This window comes from Orcinus orca, chromosome 17 (assembly GCF_937001465.1).
Source record: "Orcinus orca chromosome 17, mOrcOrc1.1, whole genome shotgun sequence".
Taxonomy (NCBI): Eukaryota; Metazoa; Chordata; class Mammalia; order Artiodactyla; family Delphinidae; genus Orcinus; species Orcinus orca.
The window spans coordinates 40,706,194-40,733,847 of record NC_064575.1 but is presented as its reverse complement, the minus strand read 5'-3'; the positions used below and the strand labels follow the sequence as shown (position 1 = coordinate 40,733,847).

Here is a 27,654-nt window from a genome sequence, read left to right as displayed (position 1 = left end):
GATTTTAGCATTATATACAACATCGGTTACTTATTAGTGGTTTGGGAAGGCCAATTTAAAATTTTCTGATCTTACTGTATTGAAATTCACGGCCCTAATGTTTTCCACATTGACTATATGAATGATGAAGTAAAGTCAATCATGTATTTCCTTTCCAACTGGGCAGAAATCAAAATTTTGAAAAGTGTTTGGACTACTGACTTTTGATTTCTTCTAAGGCAAGTGTATAGGTAATTTTTATTCCCTGATTAGGAGAAAAATGGTGGAAGAGGGCAGGGTTAAGAATTAAGATTTCCAGAGCGTGAGAGTTAGACGACCAACCAGAGTTCCTAAGGTTCGGTGCCTGTAACTGTCGCCGCCGCTTAAGCCTGTCAAAGCAGTGGTACGGCTGCTGCCCTCGTACTTGCTACCTCTAGAAATATTCTTGCCAGTAGTGGCGGCAGCGGGACTCAATTACCCCCTTTTCTCACTCTCTCCAGAAGCTCCAGATGGCGTCTTCTGTGGGCAACGTGGCCGACAGCACAGAACCAACGAAACGTATGCTTTCCTTCCAAGGGTTAGCTGAGTTGGCACATCGAGAGTATCAGGCAGGAGATTTTGAGGCAGCTGAGAGACACTGCATGCAGCTGTGGAGACAAGAGCCAGACAATACTGGAGTACTTTTATTACTTTCATCTCTACACTTCCAGTGTCGAAGGCTGGACAGATCTGCCCACTTTAGTACTCTGGCAATTAAACAGAACCCTCTTCTGGCAGAAGCCTATTCGAATTTGGGGAATGTGTACAAGGAAAGAGGGCAGTTGCAGGAAGCGATTGAGCATTACCGGCATGCATTGCATCTCAAACCAGATTTCATCGATGGTTATATTAACCTGGCAGCCGCTTTGGTAGCAGCAGGCGACATGGAAGGGGCAGTACAAGCTTACGTCTCTGCTCTTCAGTGCAATCCTGATTTGTACTGTGTTCGCAGTGACCTGGGGAACCTGCTCAAAGCCCTGGGTCTCTTGGAAGGAGCCAAGGCATGTTATTTGAAAGCAATGGAGATGCAACCGAACTTTGCAGTAGCTTGGAGTAATCTTGGCTGTGTTTTCAATGCACAAGGGGAGATTTGGCTTGCAATTCATCACTTTGAAAAGGCTGTCACCCTTGACCCCAATTTTCTGGATGCTTATATCAATTTAGGAAATGTCTTGAAAGAGGCACGGATTTTTGACAGAGCTGTGGCAGCTTACCTTTGTGCCCTAAGCTTGAGCCCAAATCATGCAGTGGTACATGCCAACCTGGCTTGTGTATACTATGAGCAAGGCCTGATAGATCTGGCAATAGACACCTGCAGGCGAGCTATTGAATTGCAACCACATTTCCCTGATGCTTACTGCAACCTAGCCAACGCTCTGGAAGAGAAGGGCAGTGTTGCCGAAGCAGAAGAGTGTTATAATACAGCTCTGCGGCTGTGTCCCACCCATGCAGACTCTCTGAATAACCTAGCCAATATCAAAGGAGACCAGGGAAACATTGAAGAGGCAGTTCGCTTGTATTGTAAAGCATTAGAAGTCTTCCCAGAGTTTGCTGTTGCCCATTCAAATTTAGCAAGTGTATTGCAGCAGCAGGGAAAACTGCAGGAAGCTCTGATGCATTATAAGGAGGCTGTTCGAATCAGTCCTACCTTTGCTGATGCCTATTGTAACATGGGAAACACTCTAAAGGAGATGCAGGATGTTCAGGGAGCCTTGCAGTGTTATACTCGTGCCATTCAGATTAACCCTGCACTTGCGGATGCCCACAGCAATCTGGCTTCCATCCACAAGTATTCAGGGAATATTCCAGAAGCAATTGCTTCTTATCGCACTGCTCTGAAGCTTGAACCTGATTTTCCTGACGCTTATTGTGATTTGGCTCATTGCCTGCAGATTGTCTGTGATTGGACAGACTATGATGAGCGAATGAAGAAGTTGGTCAGCATTGTGGCTGACCAGCTGGAGAATAGGTTGCCTTCTGTGCAGCCTCATCATAGTATGCTCTATCCTCTTTCTCATGGCTTCAGGAAGGCTATTGCTGAGAGCCATGGGAACCTCTGCTTGGATGAGGTCAGTGTCCTTCATAAACCACCGTACGAACATCCAAAAGACTTGAAGCTCAGTGATGGTCGACTGCGTGTAGGATACGTGAGTTCTGACTTTGGGAATCATCCTACTTCTCATCTTATGCAGTCTATTCCAGGCATGCACAATCCTGATAAATTTGAGGTATTCTGTTATGCCCTGAGCCCAGATGATGGCACAAACTTCCGAGCGAAGGTGATGGCAGAAGCCCATCATTTCATTGATCTTTCTCAGATTCCATGCAATGGGAAAGCAGCTGATCGCATCCATCAAGATGGTATACACATCCTTGTAAATATGAATGGTTATACCAGGGGTGCTCGAAATGAACTCTTTGCTCTCAGGCCAGCTCCTATTCAGGCAATGTGGCTGGGCTACCCTGGGACCAGTGGCGTGCTTTTCATGGATTATATCATCACTGATCAGGAAACTTCACCTGCTGAAGTTGCTGAGCAGTATTCTGAGAAACTGGCTTATATGCCCCATACTTTCTTTATTGGTGATCATGCTAATATGTTCCCTCACCTGAAGAAGAAGGCAGTCATCGATTTTAAGTCCAATGGGCACATTTATGACAATCGGATTGTGCTGAATGGCATCGACCTCAAAGCATTTCTTGATAGTCTCCCAGATGTGCAGATTGTCAAGATGAAATGTCCTGATGGAGGAGACAACGCAGACAGCAGTAATACGGCTCTTAATATGCCTGTCATTCCTATGAATACTATTGCAGAGGCAGTTATTGAAATGATTAACAGAGGACAAATTCAGGTAACAATTAATGGATTCAGTCTTAGCAATGGACTGGCAACTACCCAGATCAACATTAAGGCTGCCACTGGAGAGGAGGTTCCCCGTACCATTATTGTAACCACACGTTCTCAGTACGGGTTACCGGAAGATGCCATTGTGTACTGTAACTTCAATCAGTTATATAAAATTGACCCATCTACTTTGCAGATGTGCGCAAATATTCTGAAGCGTGTTCCCAATAGTGTACTGTGGCTGTTGCGTTTTCCAGCAGTAGGAGAACCTAATATTCAACAGTATGCACAAAATATGGGCCTTCCCCAGAAGCGTATCATTTTTTCACCTGTTGCTCCTAAAGAGGAACATGTTCGGAGAGGCCAGCTGGCTGATGTCTGCTTGGACACTCCACTCTGTAATGGACACACCACAGGGATGGATGTCCTTTGGTCAGGGACACCCGTGGTGACTATGCCAGGAGAGACTCTTGCTTCCCGAGTTGCAGCTTCCCAGCTCACTTGTTTAGGCTGTCTTGAGCTTATTGCTCAAAATAGACAAGAATATGAAGACATAGCTGTGAAACTGGGAACTGATCTAGAATACCTGAAGAAAATTCGTGGCAAAGTCTGGAAGCAGAGAACATCTAGCCCTCTGTTCAACACCAAACAATACACAATGGACCTAGAGCGGCTCTATCTACAGATGTGGGAGCATTACGCAGCTGGCAACAAACCTGATCACATGATTAAGCCTGTTGAAGTCACTGAGTCGGCCTAAATAATGACTGTGTGCACAGGAGAATTACCCTGTACCTGAGCCTCAACCTTCTGGGGGAAAGGGAACTACTTTTTCCTTATCTGTACAATACCATGCTGCAGATGGGTGACAGTCAATGATAAGAAATAGCACAGCCAGACTTGCTTCCTGCATGATCATGATCACGATAGGGAGAGACACAAGAGATGGGAAACTGCTGTTCCACAAGGAGTCTCCATAGAATTTTGCAGCAGCCAGGTGTCTGGAAGGTCTGGAAGGTAAGTCTGGAAGGTCTGATCTCCCTTGGTCTTCCATGGGATGGATGGTTAGTGTGGAGGGGAGATAGAGATTGCCCAGCCGTTTTGTGATTATCATGGATTGATCGAGTCTTCTGAATTAATATTTTTCTTTATATTTTGGGTATTGGAGCTTTTAAAAATGTTTGGTTTTGGGTATTTGTATTCATGTGAAGTGTGTATGATTCTCTTGAGATAAGCTTTTAAGCTAAAATATTCCTTGTTTTAGTTTCTGAACTCTACAGATAAATGGGGACTTTGCTGGTGTAGTCTTTTTATAGGTTTTATAAACCACTTGAGCCTATATCAGTCATTTTAGTGTCTGACATAATGTTTGGAACTATCAGTGCTTTGTTGGTTTATAGATGATGGCTTAAATTCTTTTCCTGGTCCGTTTCCTTCTTCCCTTCCCCCCACTTTAAAAATTCTCCTGTAACTTGGCTAACAAAAAACCAAGTCTGATTCAAAACCTCCCAGAGTGTTTCTCTTAACCGCATCATCTGGTGCCAAATGAAGATTCTTAGGAGCGATTATTAATTCTGAAGGGCACAGTTGTGGTACTGTCACTGATGATAATAATAATGGATTTTTGGCCTAGAGTTTTGACCTGTTTCACCAGTGTTTTACCGTTGGCTGCCCCTCTATGCTGCTTCCAAAAGTGATAGTGTGTGTTAAGATTTTTACTTTCATTTCTAATGTTTGTTTGTTTGTTTTAGTGAGTCCTGTTCTTCCTTTTTCTTTCAGCAGAAATGAAATCCCAGGTAAGTATAAGTATTCAAATATTTGATCAGTAAGTCACAGTTATCTCCAGTACATTAAATAACTTTCATCAAAAAACATGTTATAGGTAAAAAGCTCTGAAGGACCAGCTATGTATATGATAATTATGTTTCAGACCTTCTAGGGTATTATATATAATAACTTGTCTTCTGGACGTGGTCTTGAAGTCTTTATGGATTCAGTCTCAGTAGTAGCGAACTGCACTGCTACTTGGTTTGGAGTACAAATTAGACTTTAGCCCTCCTGGAGGTTGACTTTTTGGTATTGAAAACCATAGGAATGAAATTATTGTATTTCAACAAAGGATCGAGGGCTTGAGGCTTAGACAAGGCAACATACGTGTGGGAAGCAGTCAGCCTTGAGGGCAGGTAAGGACATGCCAGGCATGCGGCCGCTGCTCGAAGGGACTGTCCCTACTTGTTCCCCTCCTTGTTCCATTCCATGGGAGATAAATCACCAGGGCCCAGAGGTCAGAAAGAATGTAAAATGAGACAAGCAAAGCTGTCTCCCCCCTGCACATGCAGGTTATTTTTGATGCTTCTGGGTTTATGGGTTTCCTCCCAGGGAAGTTAACCTTGAGCCGAGACAGTCTGTAGATAATGTAAACCACCATCTGGCAACCTTCCGATTTCTAGTCTAGATAATCTGCAACTGTAGCATAATAAAATTTGCCTTGCAGCCATCAGTTGTCTTGGTCCTTCTGACCCCATCCATCGGTGCTACTTCAGTTCCTTACCCCTTCCCTTCCGACCCTGGGCGGTGAGATCCTCTTTCTCCGGCTGGTCCGCGGCAAGTGGCACTCGAACAGGGACCTGAAGCGTGAAGGCAATTAAAAGAAAAAGAAAGTGCAGGTAAGAGAACCCTTATGCAAAATATGTGTGGCCACCAGTAAAAGTGGAACTAATAGAGGCATAAGGCAATAGTCAGAAGTAAAATAAGATGGGGCAAAAGGGCTCAAAGATGTATGAATTATTTGCTCAGGTTTTACTTTCGATGCTTAAAGCTCGGGGTAATAAAGTTTCTACCTCACAGTTGACTGAATTTTTACAGCATATCCATGGTGTATCTCCCTGGTTTCCTGATGGCGGCTCTGTTGACATAGAAATGTGGCAGAAAGTTGGAGAAGATTAAAAAATTATTACAAGTCTCGAGGGCCTACTCATACTCCTGTTGTTACATATAGTTTGTGGAATCTGATAAAAAATATGTTTAGATTCTTCTCATGATAGTGTTGATTTGAATGTAAAGTCAGAAAAACATAAGCCTCTGACAGAAGGAGAGACTGTATTATCAGCTACAGTGTCGCCACTTCCTAAACCGAAAGAGCTAATTAATTTAAATATTTTAGATGAAGAGGAACATTTTGACTTAACAGATGAGGCTTGTAAACATAAAAGAGAGAAATATCCTGAGGATGATTTTCTAATGGCTGTGATAGATAAGTCAGTGAAAAAGCTGCAGGTTAATAAGGACTGTCTTCCTCAAAAATCCACATCTGTAAAAATGCTGAGTCCCTTGCAGCGCGCTGTACAAGGAGCAATAAAACGAGGAGAAGATCCTATTTTCTGTTGTCCCGTCATAGAAAGACCTGATCCTAATAATCCTCAACAAGCTACTAGGGAGCATCAGGCTCTCCCTTTGAAAGTTTTGAAAGATTGAAAATCTGCCTGTGCTCAATATGGGCCCACTGCTCCTTTTACTACTGCTATGGTTGACAGGAGAAGCTCTTCCCCCCGCTGATTGGAAGTCTATTGCACGAGCTTGTTTAAATGGTGGAGATTATTTAATATGGAAGTTTGATTTTTATGAACGGGCTGCTGAACAAGCAGAAAAGAATGCTGCCCATAATATTCCAGTTGATTATCATATGCTGATTGGGGAAGGACAATATCTTTCTTTACAAGATCAATTAACTTATCCCTTTGTTGCTTGTCCTCAAATAAATCATTTGGCATTACAAGCCTGGAGGAAATGACCTTCTACACACAAAACTGAGGATCTTTCAACAATTAGACGGGGACCTGATGAACCATATGCTGATTTTGTAGATAGGTTGTCACAGGCGGTGGGGAGACTCATTGTGGACGGACTCACTGGTATGATTGTAGTTAAGCAACTTGCTTTTGAAAATGCTAATAATGCGTGTCAGGCTGCGATTCGACCTTGGAGAAAACGGGGAACATTGGAGGATTATATTCACCTTTGTGCAGACATTGGGCCTACTTATATACAGGGTGCTGCTGTGGCTGCAGCATTAACTAAAGTAGGGTTTAAAAACAATCAAAAGAAAACAAAGACTTGTTTTAAATGCGGAAAGGCAGGTCATTTTGCTAGAGAATGTAGATCTTTTAATTCTAACCCTAGTCCTTCCTTCCCTACTCAGAAACCTCCAGATGGTCAGAAAATCCCTGGTTTATGCCCTAAATGCAATAGGGGAAAACATTGGGCACAGATTCTTGCTCAGTGGCCCACAAGGATGGGCCACCACTGTCGGGAAACTCCTCCCGGGGCCTTCCCCGGCCCCAACAAATAATAAGGGTAATGTCTGTGTATCCTCCTCAAATTATCAATCAGACATTAACCAAAAACAAAAACATACAATATCCTCGCTCTCCAGAGCAACACCAGGAAGCGCAGGACTGGAGCTCAGTACCTCCGCCCGATATGTATTAACTCCTGAAATGGGTCCTCAGGCCCTCTCTGCAGGCATCTGTGGACCTTTACCCAAGGGTTTGATGGGACTATTATTGGGAAGAAGTAGTGTCACCATGAAAGGTTTAACTGTTATGCCAGGAGTCATGGTTTCTGACTACGAAGGAGAAATAAAAGTCATGGCACAAACTATTAAAAATATAATAACTATTTCTCCTGGTGATCAAATTGGACAATTGCTACTTTTGCCCTTTGTACCTCATGGACAAAGTTTACAACATCAAAAGAGAGAAACAAAGGCTTTTGGATCGTCTAATGCTGCCTACTGGATTCAGAAGATAGGGAAAGAACGTCCAGAAATGAAATGAACCATTAATGGAAAGGTTTTTTCAGGTTTGTTAGACACTGGAGCTGATGTCTCTGTTATGACGCAGATACACTGGCCTAAACGTTAGCCCATTAGTCCTACTATTACAGAACTTCACGGAATAGGACAAAGTTCTTCTCCTATGCAAAGTAGTCAGTTTTTTTTATGGCAAGATAGTGAGGGCCATTCAGGATACTTCCAGCCTTATGTTTTGCCTGGGCTGCCTTTAAACCTCTGGGGCCGAGATATATTAAAAGAAATGGGAGTATTACTTTATAGTCCAAACTCTCAAGTCTCTAATATGATGTTGGATCAAGGATTTCTTCCCACAAAAGCGCTGGGAACAAATCAACAAGGAACTGTCTATCCTATTGATGTGAAAATAAAATATGATAGACAAGGTTTGGGTTTTTCTTGGGGGCCTTGGATTCTCCTCCACGCACTGCTGATCCAATTACTTGGCTGACTGATGACCCTGTATGGGTGGACCAATGGCCCCTCACAAAGGAGAAATGAGAAGCTGCAGAACAATTAGTACTGGAACAATTAGGGCATCTAGAAATTTCCAGTAGTCCTTGGAATACTCCTATTTTTATTATCAAGAAAAAATCTGGAAAATATAGGTTATTACAGGATCTAAGAGCTGTTAATAAAACTATGCTAATAATGGGAGCTCTTCAACCAGGCCTACCCTCTCCAACAGCCATACCACACAATTATCATCTTTTAGTTATAGATTTAAAAGATTGTTTTTTCACTATTCCTTTGTTTCCTGAAGATAGAAAACATTTTGCTTTTAGCTTGCCTGCCTTAAATTTTAAGGAACCCATGAGGAGATTTCAGTGGAAAGTATTGCCTCAGGGCATGGCAAATAGTCCTACATTATGCCAAAAATATGTGGCTCAGGCCTTGACTCCTGTGAGAAAAAGGTTTCCATCGTTATATCTCATACATTATATGGATGATATACTTCTAGCCACTGATAATATTTCTTTATTAGAGACTGCTTTTCAATTTTTACAACAGTCCTTACAATCATTTGCCTTGGTCATTGCCTCAAAAAAAAATTCAAAGACAATCTCCATTTTTATATTTGGGAAAATATATTGATAACACTACTATTAGGCCTCAAAAACTGCAAATTTGAGTTGATAATTTAAAAACATTAAATGCTTTTCAAAAATTACTTGGCAATATTAATTGGCTAAGGCCTTCCTTAAAACTTACTACTGCTCAATTACAGCCTTTGTTTGATATTCTTAAAGGTGACTCAGATCCTTCTTCTTCACGCTCTATGACTCCAGAAGGATTTCAAGCTTTACAAATAGTCAATAGATCTATCAGTTCTACACAATTAACTAGAATTCATACTCACCTTCCAATTTTCTTAATAATTTGTCCAACTCCTCATGTGCCTACTGCCGTCTTATGGCAAACTGTTGGAATTATTGAATAGATTCATATGAAAACTACACCCTCTAAAGTTATTAACCCTTATTATGAACTTATTAGTAATTTAATAATGCAAGGTAGAACTAGATGCTTACAACCTATAAGTATAGAACCTTCTCAAATTATTATCCCTTATTCAGTTAGTCCACAAAATTGGCTTTTTCAACATAGTAATGAATGGGGTCTTGCTCTTGCAGGATTTTCAGGTACCTTGGAATGCCATTACCCTGCTGATAAATTGATCCAATTCAGCAAACTTAACTCATATCTTTCCTTCTATAATTAGGCAACAGCCTGTTCCTCATGTACCTTTGGTTTTTACGGATGGTTCTTCTTCAGGAGTGGCTACTGTAATCATTGACGACGGAACAAACCTCATTAAAGAAACTTCCTTGACTTCAGCTCAACGTGTTGAACTGTATGCTGTCATTATGTCTTTTAAACATTTGCCTTCTATATCTTTTAATTTGTTTTCTGATAGTAAATATCTTATTAGCTTGTGATTTCTTCTAGAGACTGCGAGCATAGGACATACTAATGACCCTGAATTATCATCCTCTTTTCGTTTGCTTCAACAGCTTATTCGTTCCCATGATGGTCCTGTTGCAGGTCTGTATATCCGTGCTCATTCTAACTTGCCTGGTCCATTGACTAAACTTAATGCGACTGCACATGTTTTAACTCGATCTAAACGTGATCTTTATCCTGTACATTTTCCTCCCAAGAATAGAGTTGAAGTTACTCCTCCTCCTCAATCTCTTTTCCCTAAAGCAGGACATGTCCCAATTTACCGTACTCCTCCTTTCCGTTCGTCATGCTGTCAAGAATGGCTAATATACTGCATTCATTATCTTCATACTCTTGATACTCATGGTCCATGTCCTGGACACCCTCATATTATGGTAAGTTATGATCAAACTGCTTCACAAGCAGCACAGCAGTTGCACGCTTTACACCGTCAGTCAGCGGCTACATTACACACACAATTTTCCCTTACTGGTGAAGCCGCCCCACAAATTGTTAAGCAATGCGCACAATGCTTACCTCACCTTCCTGTTCCACATTATGTTGTTAATCCTCGTGGATTATTACCTAGACATTTATGGCAAATGGATGTTACTCATATCCCGTCTTTTGGGAAATTACAGTTTGTTCATGTCACTATCGATACTTATTCTGGTTTCCTCTGTGCTACAGCACAGACCGGAGAAGCTACTAAACATGTTATCACTCATTTATTACACTGTTTTGCTTTCATGAACCTTCCCAAAATTATTAAAACAGATAATGGGCCCGCTGCTTTTGCAACATTTTGTAATTCATTACAAAATTACCCATATTACAGGCATTCCATATAACCCTCAAGGACAAGGTATTATAGAACGTGCAAATAGATCTTTAAAGCTAACTATTGAAAAAATAAACAGGGGGGAATTGTATAGAACAACGCCACATAACCTTATAAATCATGCTCTGTTTATTTTAAATGTTCTCACTGTTGACAAATTTGGCTGCTCTGCAGGGGGAAGGTTGGTGGCTGAGCCAAGATTGGCCTCTCAATCTCCGGAGGTCCTCTGGAAAGATCCGTTAACCAGCACTTGGCGTGGTCCTGATCCTGTGTTGATTTGGGGACGTGGTCACGTGTGTATCTTTCCCAGATCAGCGCCTGGACCTCGCTGGCTTCCTGAGTGCTTAGTCAAGCAAATAGATGGCTCGCCACAGCTCACCTAGTTCAGAAGATGAAGAAGCTCTGCACCTCTCCCGAAAATTTGACAGTGTTGATTGACAAAAAGAAGAAGAAGAGGAGACCACTTGCCAGGACGACTCAAAGGAGTGATGTTCCAACTTGGGGACAAATTAAACAACTGGTTTCACGAGCTCAAGAGTCAGTGAAACAACAGAATAATCCTGTTACACCTGTAACTTTATTTTTGGCTATGTTGGCAACCATTTCATGTGTTCCCTCTGTTAATGCAGCAACTTACTGGGCCTATGTACCTGATCCTCCACTATTACAACCCATATCTTGGTCTGAAGCAGAGTTTCCTGTATTTTACAATGATAACTGTTTATGGGCCTCTTATTGGGAATATAAAACAAATCAATATGTCTGTAAATTATACTAACTGGTTTAGTACCCATCCTGTCTGTCTTAGCCCATTGAATCTGGAAACTGGATGTGTAAAGGCTATTAGTTATGAGCATACAGATGTTTATGAGGGAACGGATCAATCAATTAGTTTGTCAGGCTCTCCAGGCATCCTTCGTTTTACAGGAACCAACATTACTCTTACATGCCAGGCTACCAGCGACGAGAGGATCTTAAGGATACCGTCATTTGGTATAAAATGGGCAAGCTATTAATATCAGAGGTCAAATCTCATACGCCTCACCACTTAGGGATTCCGCTATTACTATAGCCAAGGTTACAGGTGAAGATTCAGGAAATTATTTCTGTATGAAGCGTTTACTTGGAGGACAAGGGATACTTATAGCTGGACATAAGGTTACTATGCTTAACAGAAAATCAAAAAATCAATTGCCTCCCCTTATGACCGTTAACTTTCCTGGATCCAATTTTGAACGTTGCAATGCATCTTGGAATAATAACCAAATATGGTGTACTATAGATTATACCAAGGTGTCAGTTCTTATCTCTTCTTTTCCCATCATAGATAGGTTTATCACATTTCAAAAGAACTGGGATATATGGAAACTAGCTCTAACTTATTCCAATACACCTGTTATAACTTGTGTTGCTCCTCCATATACACTTTTGTTTGGTTCTATTAACATTGGTAATTCTTCCAAAGGAGGATATAATATTAGCTGTGTTAATTGTATTTTTAGCAGTTGTATGTTCCCTTCTGCAGGATCGCAATCTGTGCTTATACTAAAGCAACCCATGTATGTTATGGTGCCTGTACATCTGAGAGAACCTTGGTATGAAGATACTGGAGTACAGGCATGGGTGGAACTCTCTAAAGCCTTGCAGAGAAGGAGACGCTTTCTTGGGTGGCTAATAGTAAGTTTACTTGCCTCGGCTGCTCTGTCTGCTGCCGCGGCTACTGCCGGTCTTGCTCTTTCACAGAGTATTCATCATGCTCACTTTGCTAATCAGTTATCTCAACATACCAGTCTTGCTTTATCTTTACAAAGTCACATAGATTTACAGATTAATAACAAGTTAGATGAATTTAAAAACGCAATTTTGGGGATTGGAGATCAGATAGAAGCATTAAAATTGAGGATGCGTTTAGCTTGTCATGCAAAGTATACATGGATGTGTGTTACTCCTTAAAAGTACAGTGACTATTTGGGAATGGGAAAAAGTAAAAATGCATCTGCTGAGTGTTTGGTCAGATAATAATATTAGTCTTGATCTTAAGAAATTAAATGCTGAAATTCAGGATATACAAAATACACATCTTGATGATGTTTCGCCAGAAGATGTAATTCAAACTTTACTGGATCATTTAAAGTGGTTAAACCCTCAGTCTTGGATTACTGGAAGGTTGTCAGGATTTATTACCCTGGCCATAATTTGCCTATTATTGATAATAATCTTCTCATGTCTGTTTCGTATCCTCATGCAACAGTACACTACTCTCGGCACTAAACTTCATGGAATTACTTTGCAGCAAAAGTTAAAAAATAAAAAAGGGGGACCTGTGGGAAGCAGTCAGCCTTGAGAGCAGGTAAGGACATGCTAGGCATGCCGCCGCTGCTCGAAGGGACTGTCCCTACTTGTTCCCCTCCTTGTTCCATTCCATGGGAGATAAATCACGAGGGCCCAGAAATCAGAAAGAATGTAAAATGAGACAAGCAAAGCTGTCTTCCCCCTGCACATGCAGGTTATTTTTGATGCTTCTGGGTTTATGGGTTTCCTCCCAGGGAAGTTAACCTTGAGCCGAGACAGTCTGTAGATAATGTAAACCACCATCTGGCAACCTTCCTTTTTCTAGTCTAGATAATCTGCAACTGTAGAGCAATAAAATTTGCCTTGCAACCATCAGTTGTCTTGGTCCTTCTGACCCCATTCGTCGGTGCCACTTCAGTTCCTTACCCCTTCCCTTCTGACCCTGGGCGGTGAAATCCTCTTTCTCCGGCTGGTCCGCGGCACACATGAATATATGTTTTTGTCTTGCTGTACTGCACCTGTGCTGTCTAGTAACAGATATTTTGTCTGCTAGTAGTGTTCTAGATTATGTCTTTCCAAAGCACTGAGGCAGTGCACCTATTCTGTAGTTGCAGCTGATGCCTGAATGTAGCCTAGCTGACAAATTATTGATTAATAAGAACTTGAATTTCTGAAAGATTTGTACTGTTAACCAAAATCTGAGCAAGGAGTCTCAAATGTAATTCTTAGCCAGAATTACATGTTAATGAACCATTTAACAGTGTGAATCAAGGAACATCAGTGTAAGGATTTCTTTTAATTTATTTTTTACCTGCTTGAGATATCAGTTAAAGTTTGCCAGCTTGGTTGCAGATGAACGGACGTTTGAAGTTCACCAAACTACTTAATGTGGGATAGGATGATAGACTTCCAGCGCCCTCAAGGCTGTGACCTTGCAGCCATTTTACATAGCACATCCTCCTCCTATAGGGATGAACCTTTCCCTGGCCCGAAAAGTAGCAGCTCTGTTGAAGCTTTGCTTATTGTAACAGGCTTTTGTTTCCAGGTTACATGTCTGTGGAAGACTTAATTCTGAATAGAGATATAGATATTACTGGAAACTAATTGTTTTTTCTATTATACTCTGATTTATCAAAAAGTAAAACATTTAAACTGTGCTACAGAAATTCAGAAGTTGTCTTGCAATCTTTAAACAATAAATGAATGAGTTGCCCTTAAAAAAAAAAAAAAAAGGATTAAGCAGTTAAGCTGTTGGTCCCACATCAGACAAATTATCCTTATACCTCCTGTCAATGTTGTTAACAGAGACTGTTATTTTATTAATCCTTATGATCCCGTGATTCTTTCTTCCATGTTTCAGGGCACAGCAGGTGAGAGAGTGGATTTGTTAAGCTGGGTGGGTTTATCCTTCTTTTATGCGTTCATTCAATTTTATGTTCATTTACTTATTGTACACACATGGCAATAGAAGCTGCTAAAGCAATCATTGCTATTCTGCAAAACAACAAGGCACAGAAGCAGAGGTCTTATTTCTGAGATTTCTCCCCCCAGGATTATTATGATTAAAGATCCTTTCCCCCCACTCCCTGGAGAGGACAAGGGGCTGCTCGCTGGAGGTTTTTTAATGACTTGGGGAAAGGCTCAAATATCCCCCCATTATGGTAATCCACCCCAGGGGCAAACCACACAAGAATATTATGAATTTATTTTATTTTTCTATCCTTGCAAAGGTAATACTCAGCTCATTAGAATATGAAAACTATACTGTCAAATTTCAGAATTACATGGATGAAGAAAATCACCAAAGTGGCATCATATCACGTGTGTTATAGTTGTATTTACTATATTGACTATATTAACTATGTTGTGTTAACAATATATTGTATAACTATATATTGAAAAGGCAAAATGCTGTAACTTATTTCAGAGAAAATAATTATGTTGGCAAACCCCAAATTGTACACTGTAGACAGGTCCTAGGAAAAGAAGATTTAATTCATAGTGGACAAGAGGTTAGCTTCTGTTTTCAGCCATGTGCTATTTCAAGAATTAAACGTCATGAATAATACAGGATGTAAGAGGAATAGTCTAAAGACGGAAAAGCACATTTTGATTAGGAAAGAGAATTTATGGCTTAAGTCTTTTTTTTTTTTTAAGGAAAACTGCCTTATTACTATGAGATAAGAAAATTGTTTCCTTCTTTTCTTCCTGGCTTTCTTCTTTTTCTTTTTTTTAACCTTTTTAATTTTGGATATTTGACCTCTAAGCTGAGATGACTGAAAATGCCTCCTCTGGGCATCAACCTTTTTGAAAGACTTTTTCCCCCTCCCTAAGGGCTCTATTTGTCTCTTGGAGGCATTGCCTACATTACTCACCAAGAGGCAAGCATTTGTCCTTGCACTAAATGCTGACATCTCCTGATAAGAGGGAAGCTGCAAAGTAGAAGAATTGAAGGTCAATATGTTGATAGTGGTCTCAAGAGCATTGATGTACATTTGTGTATTGGGGAAGGGGAGAGAAGCTTGAGAGTGGGCCAGTGGGGAGGGGTAAATATTTTGTGATGCTGTCTACCTATGGGCTTATAAAGTTTACAGCTGCATTAGGAGGACAAGCATTACCATTAGCATGAAAAGTAGGGCAGAGACCTCAGTTGCAAAAGCTTCTAGCCATACACATAGGGCAATACGTAAATGATACACCTTATTGCATTCACCCATTCACCCTCCCCTGTTCATGCTAATTGGAAATTTCAGTCCATTTCAGAGAAGTAACACAACTATCGATCATTTTCCCTGGCACGAATCTTCCTAGAGCTCACGCACTAGCCCATGTGTCTTAGATTTAATATCTGATCACTAGCTGGATTGAAGCCAAGAGGTGGTTCCCAAAGTTGTTGCACATTAGAATCACCTGGGGAACTCTGAGCCCTCCCTGTGCCCAGGCTCCTCCCTAGACCTACTGAATCAAAATCTCTGGGGCTGGGACCCAGACACCAATGTTTTTCTTAAAAGCTCTTTAGGTCATTCAAATGAGCAGCAAAGCTTGAGAAGCAGCCCAATAACGGGAACAAACTTATTTCACACAGATAAAGTGGGGCAATTCATATGTTAAAAGAACATGAATATATGTCCATGCCTCTCTCACGCTTTGTCACAGTTTACCCTTCCCCCTCCCCATATCCTCAAGTCCGTTCTCTAGTAAGTCTGTGTCTTTATTCCTGTTTTACCCCTAGGTTCTTCATGACATTTTTTTTTCTTAAATTCCATATATATGTGTTAGCATACGGTATTTGTCTCTCTCTTTCTGACTGACTTCTACACTGTTGGTGGGGATGTAAATTGGTGCAACCACTATGGAAAACACTATGGCAGTTCCTCAAAAAGCTAAAAGTAGAGCTACCATATGATCCAGCAATCTTACTCCTGGGCATATATCTGGACAAAACTATAATTCGAAAACATACATGCACCCCTATGTTCACAGCAGCACTATTTATAATAGCCAAGACATGAAAACAACCTAAATGTCCACTCACAGATGAATGGATAAAGAAGATGTGATATATATAAAATGGAATACTACTCAGCTATAAAAAAAGAATGAAATAATGCCATTTGCAGCAACATGGCTGGACCTAGAGACTATTATACTAAATGAAGTAAGTGAGAAGGAGAAAGACAAATACCATATGATATCACTTATATGTGGAATCTAGAATATGATACAAATGAACTTATCCGTGAAACAGAAACAGACTCACAGACATAGCACACAAACTTGTGGTTCCCGAGGGGAAGGGGGAGGTGGGGGAGTGATGGATTGGGAGTTTGGGATTAGCAGAGGTAACCTATTATATATATGATGGATAAACAACAAGGTCCTACTGTATAGTACAGGGAACTATAGTCAATGTCCTGTAATTAACCATAATGGAAAAGAATATGAAAAATTATATATACGTATAACTGAATCACTTTGTTGTACAGCATAAACTAACACAACATTGTATATCAACTATACTTCAGTAAAATAAATTTTTAAAAAGAAAAAAAACATGAATATATATATATATACATATATATATATATTTCTTTTTTTCCTCTTTATTCTGTTTGTGTTTCAAATAGGCTTTTTTTTTTTTCCTTCTGCAAAAAGCGTTATTGTTTCCATTTGGTCCAAGGCTTGGGAGAGGGCTCCTGGGCGGTTACAAAGCTGCCTAGTAGCTGCAGAGCAGGGCTTCAGGCAGAAGCTCTGATGCCAGAGGGGCTCCTCAGAGGCCGCTGGACTTCAGAGACTCCTGTTTGTGCTCGAGGGTGAGCCTTTCAAAGAGATACTCGCCCAGCACAGCCTGCGGACCAGCCAGCCTGCGGAGGTTGGTCAGGTGGTCGCCCATCTTCTTGATGAGTTTCACCTGCTCCTCCAGGAAGCGGCTCTCCAGGAAGTCACAGAGGTGGGAGTCTGCGCGGGCGGAAGCCAGGGCGCGGAGATGTGATAGTGCCTGGTGCAGGCTCTTCTCCCTAAGAATGGCGGCTTCCACAGCGTCCTGGGTTTTACCCCACTCATCTTGAGAAGGCTTCCGCGCATCCTGGAAGAGGGCGCGGCCACAGCACTGGTTTTGCATTTTCAAGAGACGCTGCGCGCCCTCACACTTCTCCTCAGCCAGTTCGCGAAAAATGTGGCCCACTCTGTCCAGAGTCCCATCGTTGCTGTCGAAATAGAAGCTCAGAGAGAGGTAAGTGTCCCCAGATGCATGTTGAACAGGCGGTGGACGGCGGCCTCCACCTCGATGGAATAATTCTGACGAACCTGGGAACTCGTGGTTGATCAGTGATAAGGAGCTAAGCTCAAAAAACGGTGTTGGCCTGTCCTGGAGGCTGAGGATAGCTGAGTGGCTGATTCCAAAGGTTGCGACAGGAAGAAAGGTTGGAGGGTGGTCGGGGGCTGGAGCAAGGAGCGTCCCTGGGTCTGTTCATTCCAAACACTGTTGAAGCAAAAGACAGAACTGCAGGACTGCCGAGCGCACTGCCTCAAATAGGCTTTGATATAAATGAACCAGAAGTCCAAGCAAGGACAAAACTTACCCTTCCCCCCACCAAAATAGCTGGCGATACTAGAATCTAGACCTGGGAAGGGATTCTTCCATTACTTTCTGAACATTCCAAGCCACTAGAGCAGTGGTTCTCAAAGTATGGTCACCTTGTAACCAAGCAGTACCCTATGGGGCCTTCCTAGGACAGACCCATCCCCCATATCCTCTGCTGTAGTTCCTCTCTGAAGTACTCAGATAATAGTATCTCAGGCATATTTCTTGAGTTTTCAGATGCTAAAAACCACCACCCAATGGAAGAAATTAACTCCTTGATGATCATGAGCACGTAGCCCCCAGACCTTCTGGCACCTAAGGATGGATAATGTTACCTGCCCTGTGGCCTCCACATCAACCAATCAGAGGATTGTGCACGAGCTGATCACATTCCCTGGGACGTCCCTCCCTCACCTGGCCTTTAAACATGCTTTGCTGAAATCCTTTGGAGATTTCAGGGTGTTTTGGAACTCGGGCCACCCCTCTCCTTGCTCGATCCTGCAATAAACCTTTCTCTGCTCCAGACTCCAACCTTTAGGTTTGTTTGGCCTCACTGTGCTTCAGACACACGAACCTGCATTCGGTAACAACCTGACCAGTTTTACCAGCGTCCCCTGATAATGTGTCAGATATTCAAGTTTTAGGGCCCTGTCCCAGCCCTATGGAATCAGCAACTCTGGTGGGGCTCAGTGATCTCTGTTATAACAGGCCCTCCAGATGATTTTTATTCACCTTAAAGTTTGAAAATATCTGCATTGTCAGCTGGCCAAAGCGTCCACCAGCAGGTGAAGGGGAGTGGTGCCTGGAAAAGATAGGGACCAGCCAACGCAAGTACAGCAGCATTTGCCGTGGTGGTAATGGAGAATGCCTTTTCTCCACTGGTTGGCACAGACTAGGATCTGGGAGCAGTGGCAGGGTTATTTAGGATGCTTTACATTTCAATGTAGAGGGACCGCTGTCCTGGTTTGCCAGGGACTTCCCCTGTGTGAGCACTTAAAATCTCATCCTGGCAAACCCCTTAGCCCTGGGTTTGAAAAACGTAGGGAATAACATGAAATTTAGGGGAAACATGATCTAGGTTTTGGGCGAGTCACAAGTGCTAATTAAAGCTAAGCAAGTATGGACAACACTAGCGTTCTTTAGCCCTTTGCGGGGAGGTAAATCTGATTGGGTGAAAGGACTTATTGTTAAGAGATCTTTGTAGAAACATCCCCTTCTGCTTAGTCCGCTGGTTCTCAGGTCTGGCTAGACATTGGCATCGTCTGAGGAGATTTAAAATGATTTTATTGGTCTACGATGACCAACCGTCAGTGTGAGGGTTTTTAAAAAGTGCTTCAGATGATTCTAATGCACAACCAAATTTAGGTGCCACTGCTTAAGCTTTTGAACCGCTGCTGCATATTTTCACCTCATCTTCCTATGAGAATATCCAACTGTAGTTGAGGTTTGTTTTTTTTTTCTTTTTCTAACTGTCTTGTTATAAGATTTACTGTCTTAAATAAGGTTGAATGTACAGAAAATCTTGCTAGTCCATCTGGTATAGCTGGATACTTAGAATAATATAGTTAAGATATATACCATTTAAGTATTGTGACTGGCCTTTTTTTGAAATTAACATATGCATTGAATTAGTATGTTCTCTTTTGAAGTTGTTATGTTGGGGAGCTATACCTCTAATCTGCCATTGCTAAATGTGTGGACACCTCTTATTAGGAATTGCTTTTAGAAATCTTTAGGGATTAAAACCAAGATTGCTGTATTATTTGTACTGGAACCACAAAAACCTCACAGAGTTCCCCCGCTGTACCTTCTATCCCCACTCTAACCCGTGGCAACTTCTAATCTGTTCTCCATCTCCACAGTTTTGTTATTTTAAGAATAATATGTAAACATAATCATGAATTACTTAATCTTCGGAGATCAGCTTTTCAAAATTTTTCCCTCGGCATCATTCCCTTGAAGTTCATTTCAATTTTTGCGTATATTAATAATTTGTTCCTTTCTGTTGCTCGGTAGTATTCTATCATAAGATTTTATCACAATTTGTTTCAACATTCATCCACTGAAAGACATTTGGGTAGTTGCCAGTTTTGGGCTATTATAAATAAAACTGCTATGAACATTTATGTGTAAGTTTCTGTGGGAACTTAATTAAGTTTTTGTTTCTTTTGGATAAATGCTCAAGAGTACAATTACTGCGTTGTAGGGTGAATCTACTTTTAGGATTAAAAGAGACTGTCAAGCTGTTGATCAGAGTGGCTAAACCATTTTATTTTCCCACCAGTGATGTGATATAATTTTTCTGTGTACTTGCCAGCATTTGATATTGTCACTATACTTTAATTTTAGTTACTCTCTGACATCTCATTATGGTCTTAATTGGCATTTCCCTAATGGCTAATGATGCTGAGCATCTTTTCATGTGCTCCTTTGCCGTGTGTATATTCTCTTCCATGAAATGTCTGTTCCTGTCTTCTGCCTATTTTCTAGTTGGATTTTTTTAAGTTGTTTGGAGAGTTCTTTGTATATTATAGATACAAGTCATTTGTCTCATATGGGATTTTCAAATATGTTTTCCTACTGTGTAATTTGAGTTTTCATCCACTTAAAAGGAACTTCTATGAAGCATTTTTAACTCATTTTGATGAGATCCAATTTATCAGTTTTTGCCTTTATTGATCATACTTTTGGTGTCAAGTCTAAGAATTATTCCCCTAGTTCTAGATGCCAAACATTTTCTCCTATTTTTTTTCTAAAAATGTCCTGCTTTTACATTTAAGATTATGATCCACTTTGATTTAATTTTTGTGTAAGGTGTGGAGGTTAAGGTTCATTTTTTGTTTGTTTTTGTCGAGGGATGTCCAACTGTTTCAGTACCATTTTTTGAAAAGTCTATTCTTCCTTGATAGCTTTTGCACTGCTGTCAAAAACAAGTTATATGGATTTATGTCAGTCTATTTCTGGGTTCTCTATTCCATTCCATTGATCTATGTATCTACCCTCCATCATTACTGCAAACTCTTGAAATTGGGTAGATTAATTCCTCCCATTTTCATCTTCCTTTACAAGTTGTTTTAGCTATTCTTCAGCCTCTTCTTACCATATAAATCTTAGAATAAGCTTGTCTATATCCACAAAAACCTTGAGGGCATTTTAAGAGTAATTGTGTTAAGCCTCTTAACTTGGGGAGAATTGACATCTTTATCAGGTTGTGTTTTCTAATCCATGAACAAGGTATGTCTCCCTATTTGTTTGCGACTTAAAAATTTTTCTTCATCAGCATTTTGTAATTTTCAGTCTAGAGGTCCTATAAATGTCTTATTGGGCTTATATTTAAGTATTTATTTAGGTCAGTTGTAAATGGCATCACATATTTTTATTTAAGCTTCTACACATTTGTTATTAATATGTAATTTGATAAAATTGTGGTGATCTTGTACTCTAAATCATTTACAAACTAATATTATTTCTCAAGCTTTCTGTGGATTCCTTGGTATTTTCTCCATTTAGATTATCATCTCATCTTCAGATACAGACAGTTTTACTTTTCCTTATTCAGTATAATAGGATATATTGCTATTCAACATTCAGTAGGATATGTTCCTTCCTATGCAACGTAGTAGGAATAGTCCTTTTATCTTTTAAATAAACTTTTAAAAAATTTAACTTTTAAATTTATGTATTTATTTATTTTTGCTTTATTTTCTTACTAGAACCTCCAGTGATATATTTAATAAAATGGTGAGAGCAGATATCGGTGCCTTGTTTCTGATCTTACAGAGAAAGCATCCAGTCTTTCACAGTTAAATATCATGTCGGTATAGGTTGTTTGTAGATCATCTTTATGAGTTTCAGTATGTTCCTTTTCTATTCCTAGTTTGCTTGAAGTTTTTTTTCTTCTTTCTTTAAAATCATGAATGGGATTGGATTTTGTCAAATGCTTTCTCTGCATTAATGGATAGGATCACATGATTTTTCCCCCTTAATCTATTGGATATGGTGGATTACACTGTTTAATTTTCAAATATTTAACCAACTTTGCATAACTGGAATAAATCCCACTTGGTCATGGTATATTATTCTTTTCATATATTTCTGGATTTAATTTGCTAATATTTGGCTGAGGGTTTTTCAGCCAATTTCATAAAAAATATTGGTCTGTAGGTTTCTTCTTTCTATACTATCCCTGTCTGGTTTTGGTATCAAGGTAATACTGGCTTCATAAAATTAATTAGAAACTGTTCCCTCTACTTCTATTTCTTATCAAATCATGTAAAATTGGTGTTAATTCTTTCAGTCTTGGGTAAAAGTGAAACATCTAAGCCTGAATATTTCTTTTGGGAGTTTTTAAATGAAAAACCAGTGTTTCTAATGGTTACAGGAAAATTGAGATTATCTATTTCATCTTGGCTGAGTTTTGGTAGTTTTGGGTGTAGAAACATTGGCCCATTTCATCTACATTTTTGAATTTATAGTGTAGACTTGTTCATAGTAACTTGTCCCTCATTAACCTGCAGGATATGTCATGGTATCCCTGGTTGCATTTCTGATATCTGTGATTTGTGCCATCTCTCTGTTTATCTTTATCAGTCTTTCTAGATCTTTATTGGTTAGATTGTTTATTTCAAAGAACCAGCCTTTTGTTTCATTGATTTTCCCCCCTATTTTCCTGTTTTCAGTTTCATGGATTTCTGTTTCATCTTTATTATTTCCTTCTTTCTGCTTGTTTAGTGTTTTTTCCTCTTCCTTTTTTACTATTTTAATATAGAAAATTAGATTATTGCTTTGAAGTATTTTCTTTCCCAATTTAGTGCTATAAACTTCCCTTTCAGCATTGCTTTCACTTCATTCCGCAAACTTTGATCTGTTATATCTCCATTTTCTTTTATTCTATGCATTTAAAAATTTTTTCCTTGATGCTGTCTTTTTTACCCATGAGTTATTTGGAAGTGTGATGTTTAGTTTTCATGTGATTGAAGATTTTCCTGTTGTCTTTCTCTTACTGATTTCTAGTCTGATTCCATTATGGCTAGAGAACATACTCTCTATGATTTTAATTCTTTTAAATCTGCTAATGTTTTTTTATCGCCCAGTATATGGTATATGAGTGAATGTTCCATGGACACTTCAATATGTATTCTGCTCTTACTGAGTGTGTTCTTTAAATGTCAGTTATATCCTGTTGATTGATGATATTTTCAGTTCTTCCATATCCTTGCTGATTTTTCTCTCTGGTAGTTGTATAAATTGCTGTGTTGAAGTCTCAAATAATAATTGTGGATTTAAAACTTTCTCCTTTTACCTTTTTCAGTGTTTGCTTCATGCATTTTGAAGTTCTGTTGTTTGGTGCACACACATTTAGTATCACTAGGTCATCTAGGTGGATTATTCCTGTTATCTTTATGTAATGACCCTCTTTGCCCCTAATAATTTCCTTTGCTCTGAAGTCTACTTTATCTGATATTAATATAGCCATTCCTGCTTTTTCTGATTAATGTTCACATGATATATCATTTTCATCCTTTTACTTTGAACTACCTATATCATGATGTTTAAAGTAAGCTTCTTATAGACAGTATATAGTTGGATCATGCTTGCGATTTTTTAATCTACTCTTCCAATCTCTGTCTTTGACTTGGTTATTTAGATCATTTACCATTAATGTAATTATTGCCATGTCAAAGATTTGGTCTACCATGTTATTTTTTGTTTTGTCTTTTACCTTAGTTTCTCAATCCTGTGTTTCCCTTATTTTTCCTTCTTGTGGGTTACTTAAACATTTTTTTTTCTTTCAAAAGTTTATTTAGTATCAAGCAAGAGGAGACTTTGCTTAACACTACAGAACATTTCAAGACTTGAGTTACAAAAGAATACCACATTATTTGCACTTGTAGTTGGCTTCCCTTTTTACGCATGTTGGCAAGAGAAAAAAAAAACTAGCATATGGCTGAAAGATAAAATAACTAAATTTCTATGGAAACCTTTAAAATGAAAGGTGAGGCTTATGTTAAAAGGATGGATTAACATATTTAGTAAACCTATCTTTTTTGTTTAACACTAGTTAATCAAAGTTTTTTTTTTCCTTTTGATGACCTATTTTTTCATATACAGACTGGAAATAACAAAATTTTACATGTCTTTTTTTTTTTTCTGCCCAGGTTGATGTTTCAACAAAGTAATTTTAAATTCCATCCATTCAGATGTTAAGCATTTTGATTTATTTAAAAAGGGATTGTTCATAGAAAACAATTACTTTGAACAGTATACAGGACTGGTGGAGACTGGCTATGTCACAACATCAGACAGTACAATCAGTATCTGCTGTATGGCTGGTCTCTGTAGACGCCCTTTGCTGTCCTTGCCGAGGGTGCCTTGTGTCTTGAGTTTGTCCACTCCTCTTGCCCGTAGGAATCATAAGTCTCTTCACGGAGTCCGTGTCCATAACCATAGTAATCAGCACCACTTTGGGCTGGGGCGCTATAGCTGTTATCATAGGAATCATAACTCTGTTCATCATAAGCAGCGCCATATCCATCATCATAGTCATAATCTCCATAGGTCTCTTGTGTTGGGGGCGGCGGTGGAGGTCTGTACCCAGTTGGGGGGACATCTCTTGCTCTGGGAGTGAGAAGTCCTCTTCCTCGACTCACTGGCCCTCGGGTGGAAAGGATTCCTCTGGAAGTTGGCGTCCCTCGTGGTACCCCGACTCCCACTGGCCGGGCCGCGACTCCTCCCCTTCCCCTGGTTATTGCTGGGGTTGGTACACCTCTTGTACGCAAGGTAGGTTTCCCTCGAACAACTGGTACATCTGCATTTTCCGAACCACCATTCAAATATGTTAATTCCTGGAGCTGTGCTTGCCTGATTTCATCATTATAGTCTGGAATGAGGAACTTTCTGATTTCCTCCAGAGCATGTCCTATCCGGGCATAGGCTTCTGTGGCGGGGCAAACACTTCAATCAGAACATGGAGATCATCATTGAGGTGGAAGTACTTTGCTTCTCCACTTTTCCTCAACTCTTCTTCCTTTGCCTTGTCTCTCATGGAGCCTTTTCCAAGGATGGACATTTTTGTCAAGGTTTCTTCTTGCAAGCGCTTCAGAGAATTGCCACGTGGCCCCAAAAGTTTTCCCACAAAGTTGAACTTAGGGAGCTGTTTTACAGGAATCAACACTTTCTGTCCCAGCTTCATGTTCTTATTAATCACCACATCAATGTACTTTTCTTCGTCCTTGCTTTCTCCTTTGTGAAACTTTTCTATTTCTTGGTTCACCAGCCGCAGGGCGTGCGTGAAGGAGGGGTCCAGGGAGTCCTTCTCCGCCATCAGCTCCAGCAGGTACTTCTCCTCCATGCTCGCCGGCCGCCAGGGCCCTGGACGCGGACTCGAGGCGGGCGAGCAGCGCCGGCCACGCAACCCCCGACCCCGCCCGCGCCCTAGCGGCGCGGAACCCGGGCCGGACGCCGCGGCCAGGGCGCGGCGGAGCCAAGCCGGGCGGTCGGCCTGGCGGCGCCGCGAGGCGGGAAGCGGCCGCGCAGCCCCGGTCCCCAGGGGGTGGCCGCCGACTGCCCCGCGCTGGCGGCCACTGCCTCCCGGACGCGGTCCCCGAGCTCCCGCCACGGGCCGGCGCAGTCAGGCGGGCCCTCTTGCCGGGCCGGCGGCACACTCTGCGAGCCTGAGGCAGTCCCGGGCGAACCCCGCCAGCGGGCGCCAGCGCCAGCGCCGAGCTCAGCCGCCACCCGCACGCCGCGCGCCGCCCCGCGTTCTCCGAGCTCTACTTAAACATTTTTTAATAAGTCCATTTTAATTTAATTCATTTATAATCATTTGTGTATACTGTTTGTATAGTTTTCTTAGTGGTTGCTTTTGGCATTACAGTATACATATGTAACTTATCATAGCCTACTGGAATCAGTGTTTCATTTCTTCAAGTGAAGTTTCAAAATTTTACTTCCATTTAGGTCTCTTAATATTCCCCAGTTTTAAAGTATGATTTTCTGTAGTATTTCCTTTCTCTACATTGAGAACCCCATCAGATGGTGTCATCATTTTTGCTTTGACCATCATATAGAATTTAAGAAACTCATGAGGCTAATGATAGTCTCTTATATTTACCCCATTTGTTTTCACCCATTCCATTGTTCCCCTTTTCTTTCTGAAGTTCCCAGTCTTCTGTTATTGTTTATGTTTTCATAACAGTAGGTGATATCTTGGATTTCCAGTGCAACTGGATATGAGTTTCAGGAAACACTGAGCCTGGCTCACTTAATGCTACTGAGTTGGAGGGTTTGTATATGTTGGGCCTGTTGGCACAGCAGATGCTAGCAGATTAGACTAATGTTGATGGGACTAGTGCCACAGGAGGATGGGTTCCCATTCAGGCTATGCTGCTGCTACAGTAGATCAAGTCCCCCTCTACCCCAAGTGTGGGGCAGTGACCTGCTGCTGTCACTGCTTTGTATTAGGCTCCTTTTGCCTCAGGTGTGTGGTGGGATCCCTTGGAAGCTGCTGCTGCTGCTGCTGTCAATCACAAGGTTAAATTCATTTCAGAAATACTTAAGTATAAATATATAGCCTGGCTCTTGTAGGACCTCTGTATTTTTTTTTATTGCTTTCATACAAATTATCCCAAATTTAGTGACTCAAAGCAACGTAAATTTATTACCTTACAAGTCTGACATTGGCCTCAATTGAGTAAAAGTGTTGGCAGGATCGACAGATGAATGGATAAAGATGTGGCACATATATACAATGGAATATTACTCAGCCATAAAAAGAAATGAAATTGAGTTATTTGTAGTGAGGTGGATCGACCTAGAGACTGTCATACAGAGTGAAGTAAGTCAGAAAGAGAAAAACAAATACCATATGCTAACACATATATATGGAATCAAAAAAAAAAAAGAAAAAATGGTTATGAAGAACCTAGGGGCAGGGCAGGAATAAAGACGCAGCCATAGAGAGTGGACTTGAGGACACAGGGATGGGGAAGGGTAATCTGGGATGAAGTGAGAGAGTGGCATGGACATATATACACTACCAAATGTAAAAGAGCTAGCTAGTGGGAAGCAGCCACAAAGCACAGGGAGATCAGCTCTGTGCTTTGTGTCCACCTAGATGTGTGGGATAGGGAAGGGAGGGTGGGAGGGAGATGCAAGAGGGAGGAGATATGGGGATATATGTATATGTATAGCTGATTCACTTTGTTATGAAGCAGAAACTAACACGCCATTGTAAAGCAATTATACTCCAATAAAGATGGTTAAAAAAGAAAAAAAAGTGTTGGCAGAGCTACATTCTTTTCTGGAGGCTCTTAGGGGTGTTTCTGTTCCCTGGACTTTATCCGCTTCCAGCGGTCACTTGTAGTCCTTGACTCAGAGTCCCCTTTCTCCACCTACAAACCCCAAAATGTTGCATCTCTCTGATTCTGCTTCTATTAGGACATCTCTCTCTTTCTCTTTCTACAGTTGGGAATGGTTTTCTGCTTTTAAGGACTCATGCAATTAGATTTGTTCCATGAGGTAATCCAGGATAATCTTTCTATCTCAAGGCCTATAACTTCAGTCATATCTGCAAAGTCCTCTTTACCATGTAAGGTAACATATTATTGGGTTCTAGGGATTAGGGTGAGGGCATTTTTAGGAGCCATTATGCTGCCTACCACACCCTTAACAAGTGACCTTGAGAAAATTACTGAGACTTTAAAGCCTTACTTTCCTCAAACATAAAATGGAAAGAAAGATAACTAGTTAATATCATGAAAGTGAAACAGTATATATGA

General features: G+C 40.7%; 3 protein-coding genes and 2 pseudogenes across 9 annotated transcripts in view; 1 reads left to right on the top strand and 4 right to left on the bottom strand.

The window, feature by feature from the left end:
- LOC117199116 (uncharacterized) overlaps positions 1 to 27,654 on the bottom strand; it is a 287,008-nt gene that overhangs the window by 213,135 nt on the left and 46,219 nt on the right. The gene's annotated exons all lie outside the window — the stretch shown is intronic.
- Positions 435 to 10,443, top strand: LOC125961590 (UDP-N-acetylglucosamine--peptide N-acetylglucosaminyltransferase 110 kDa subunit-like). Its single transcript, XM_049700223.1, has 3 exons — positions 435 to 3,883; positions 4,618 to 5,532; positions 9,439 to 10,443. Exon 1 carries the CDS (start codon positions 489 to 491, stop codon positions 3,624 to 3,626), a length of 3,138 nt encoding a protein of 1,045 aa, XP_049556180.1. The 5' UTR covers positions 435 to 488; the 3' UTR covers positions 3,627 to 3,883; positions 4,618 to 5,532; positions 9,439 to 10,443.
- Positions 16,830 to 18,455, bottom strand: LOC125961705 (ferritin light chain-like; annotated as a pseudogene).
- On the bottom strand, positions 23,655 to 25,641 carry LOC125961593 (KH domain-containing, RNA-binding, signal transduction-associated protein 3-like; annotated as a pseudogene).
- The window catches only part of LOC125961704 (UDP-N-acetylglucosamine--peptide N-acetylglucosaminyltransferase 110 kDa subunit-like), a 32,264-nt gene continuing 29,919 nt past the window's right edge, over positions 25,310 to 27,654 (bottom strand). The window contains exon 3 of the mRNA XM_049700501.1: positions 25,310 to 25,647. Within this exon, the coding sequence (XP_049556458.1) occupies positions 25,310 to 25,647 (338 nt within the window). The remainder of the gene's footprint in view (positions 25,648 to 27,654) is intronic.